Source organism: Ruditapes philippinarum, unplaced genomic scaffold, assembly GCF_026571515.1.
Source record: "Ruditapes philippinarum isolate M1 unplaced genomic scaffold, ASM2657151v2 ctg8609_1_1_1_1, whole genome shotgun sequence".
NCBI lineage: Eukaryota > Metazoa > Mollusca > Bivalvia > Venerida > Veneridae > Ruditapes > Ruditapes philippinarum.
In genome coordinates, this window is record NW_026865466.1 from 1 (window position 1) to 3,423 (window position 3,423).

The window sequence follows — 3,423 nt, forward strand, 5'->3', positions numbered from 1 at the left end:
GGGCTTTAAATGCACCCTCGTGCTTCTGCATGTGTAACTGCACAACAAACTGTCAACGATTAAGGCAGTGTATTGAAGTAACTCGGACATATATAATAATGCGTTTTTTTTTTAATGATAGAAACCGTCAAAGCATCATTACAAATGATCTCACCCATTCCATTGCTGTTCAACAGAAAGAAACCATTTGCTTTTCCACTTTCTTCCATGACCAGATAGTAAGGATGTGATCCATACATGTTCCTATTTTCCTAACAATAGAATTTCTACATTATGTACATGCATGTACGAATGTTAAAAGGATTAAAATTAAATGCATTTAAGGTTTAAACTCATGTCTTCATAATAAAGGATGAACTAAGCGTAAAGTTTGAATCGGCCCCGAAGGGCGTTTTAAATGCATATACATCTGGCCTTTATCGTAATGAAGTCTACAAATTTCCTGTACTTTTTTTCTTTTTATAGATACATAATTGTAACCTTACACGAACGCTTTTATGATACACGATATCACGTGAAACTGCAATGACCTTGATAAACTAAAACTTCTCTAATTTCAACATATTAACTTTTATAACATAATGTTACTATAAATAAATGAAGGTAAAGTAGTATTTTACAACACACACTTAAACTTTACAATAAAACGTAGAATATTGTTTAAAACCATCATTCATTAAAAAAGGGATTTATAAAAGTTTGCTTTCATATACGAACAATTGGATCCACAGTGTTTTCCTAGTCCAGTTTACATTTAGCATGAGATTATTTCTATGTTCACCAATACCATAAATATATGATGAGGGAAGTAGAGATGATAGTTGAAGAAATTGATCTGTAAAAATCAATGGTGCTGCTCCTTTTGTTGAAAATCTGTAAAGAAAATCATTACAGCTAAGAAAATAGTGCGAAGTGAAAATACAAAGCGCGAATTCATATGGTCTATCATTCTCAATATGTCCCCGGTAGACCAAATCTTGATTTACTAGTACCTAATATTAGCTGTTTCTATAATAAACTTCAAAATCAGGCAAATTACAATAGTTTAGTGTAATATATTAATAAGTTGACTTTTTAAAACCTTAAACATGCTTTTAAAGAAATTGGCATTTACAACGTTCAATTCTGCTTCCTCGTTTACAATAGAACTGTGATCATGATGAAGCATGAAGGTGACCAGCCTAGGATTCGAACCCTCGATCTTTGTACAGAGTAAATACAATGTAGTGAGAACTGTAATGAGTTTTAGAATACATGCTTCTATATAGTACAGTGTTATCAGATCTTCTAGTGACATTAAGCCAGAAAAGTGTTCTTGTCTCACTTACATTTACTACATATATAGCTGGGAGCAATTGCTTTTTTGTCTGGTCGGGGAACTCTTATGGGAACTTCAGAACGTTTGTTATTTGGATCATAAACCTTCGATAGAAATGATAAAACTGTTATACTAAACTGCTATTTCATGAGTGCAAATGGCATTTTTGTTGTCCGCTCGATTACCCGACATGAGGACAAGATAAACACATTTTGTTTTTTATTTGCGGCAGGAAAATAAACATTACCAGACATAAATGTGACATTTTAAGTTCCCGTGTAAACATGTACTTTCACAAAATACAACTTTATCAGCTTTTATAGGTTTATGCATCTTCAAAGCATATGTTACCTGTTTCAAATGATATTTACATAAAATGTTTCAATAAAATGGGTAAATAAAGAAGGCGATGTAATTAAAGCTGTGGACATGTAAAACAAGTTCGCTTACTGAGGGAGTTTACTTGATATCATAGGACATGTAATGACTACATGACATGTTGAGTACCCAAGCAACTATATTTTATAAATACAGAAAAAAGAAGATAACAAAAACCTGTATTGATCGGTTTGAGAATATTTATAAGAGAAACAAAATATTGTTACAGTGTAATGCTGTATAGCTCTTTTGGAGCTGAGAAATATAGCTCCTTGAATACCCCAAACAGAAATGTCCGGATATGTGTTTAAATTTCCTGACTTTTTTAACACAGATATGAATGCCTATAAATAAATATAATAAATATTTTGTTTCTGAATTAATAATTAGATAAATAAATATATAATTTCACCTTGACATGTAACCTTTGACCCCTCTCATAACTAACGTCTACAGCCAGTTGTGTAACACCTTTAGGATAATAGGTCGGGGGTTTCCCTGTAAGTTTCATACTTAATCCTGGTGGGGTATCTGTTCTTTCATCCACAGAATAACCAGGAAAGTTTCTTGGATAGAAGCAGTATGAAAGGTCTACAGGTGATTGTGTGTCATTTTCGTTCATTGACTGTATGGGTAATCGTCTGCTTAAATCTTTTTGCCAGCAACATCCCCTATCTAAACATCCCTCTTCAGTAACAGACTTCTCAGGATAACAGTCAAATTTCTGTGATGGGATTTGTATGTCACATTGTTCTTCTGATAATGTTTGATCTAACACATAACGTTCCTCATCTTGAATGTTACTTGTGTTTACTATATTTAAACGCAAATCTTTACTCACGTGGTAATATATCGTATATTCTGCTAAATAACTCCTATACCTTGGTATTTGAATAGAAAGCACTTTGTTGTTAACGTTATCTTCTCCAGAAGATGTTGTCTTTGTCATCCATGTTACATCAACAGTCAATAACCACAGGAACTTGAAATTCTATCAAATAACCAATATTAATGATAATATCCAAATATACCCGCTATATACTATAAATTTATAGTATATAGGGGGTATATTTGGATATTATCATTAATATTGGTTATTTGATAGAATTTCAAGTTCCTGTGCAATAACAATCAGGAAGGATGCCAGTACACCTATTTACGGAATACCGTTAGGGCCATCGTGGTAAGACTTTCTAATCCAGAGGGCGACAATGCGACAGTGCGATGACGACAATACTACAGTGCGATGACGACAGTGCAATAGTACGATGACGTCAGTGCGACAATGCGATGACGACAGTACGATAATGCGACAATGCGATAGTGACAATGCGATAATGCGATGGCGACAGTGCGATAACGCGATGACGACAGTGCGATCATGCGTTCGCGACAATACGATAGTGCGATAATATTATCGCGTTGTCGGTATCGTACTATCGTATTGTCGCCATCGCACTATCGCGTTGTCGTCATCGCACTATCGCACTGTCGCATAATTGCATTGTCGTCATCGCGTTATCGCACTGTCGCCATCGCACTATCGTATTGTCGTCATCGCGTTATCGCATTGTCGACTATCGCCTTCCGGTGGACAATTATAAACTGCTGACGAATAAGCTGACGGTATAGAATATAGGAAAATAATTTTACTTTTGTCAATAGATTTTTTTCTTCTTGTTTGTTTTTTGTTTTCTTTCCTTTTTTGTTTGTTTTTGTTTCTTTTT

At 34.4% G+C, this 3,423-nt stretch overlaps 1 protein-coding gene across 1 annotated transcript; it reads right to left on the minus strand.

Annotated features, from left to right (window-relative positions):
- Nucleotides 1–1,328: 1,328 nt before the first annotated feature.
- LOC132729161 (lysosomal alpha-glucosidase-like) lies at nt 1,329–2,693 on the minus strand (the record flags this gene model as incomplete). Its single annotated transcript, XM_060714908.1, has 2 exons — nt 2,109–2,693; nt 1,329–1,422 (listed from the first exon to the last, which is right to left on the minus strand). Coding segments are annotated over exons 1-2 (631 nt in total), but the record flags the coding sequence as incomplete, so codon positions are not given.
- Between the last annotated feature and the right edge of the window lie 730 nt (nt 2,694–3,423).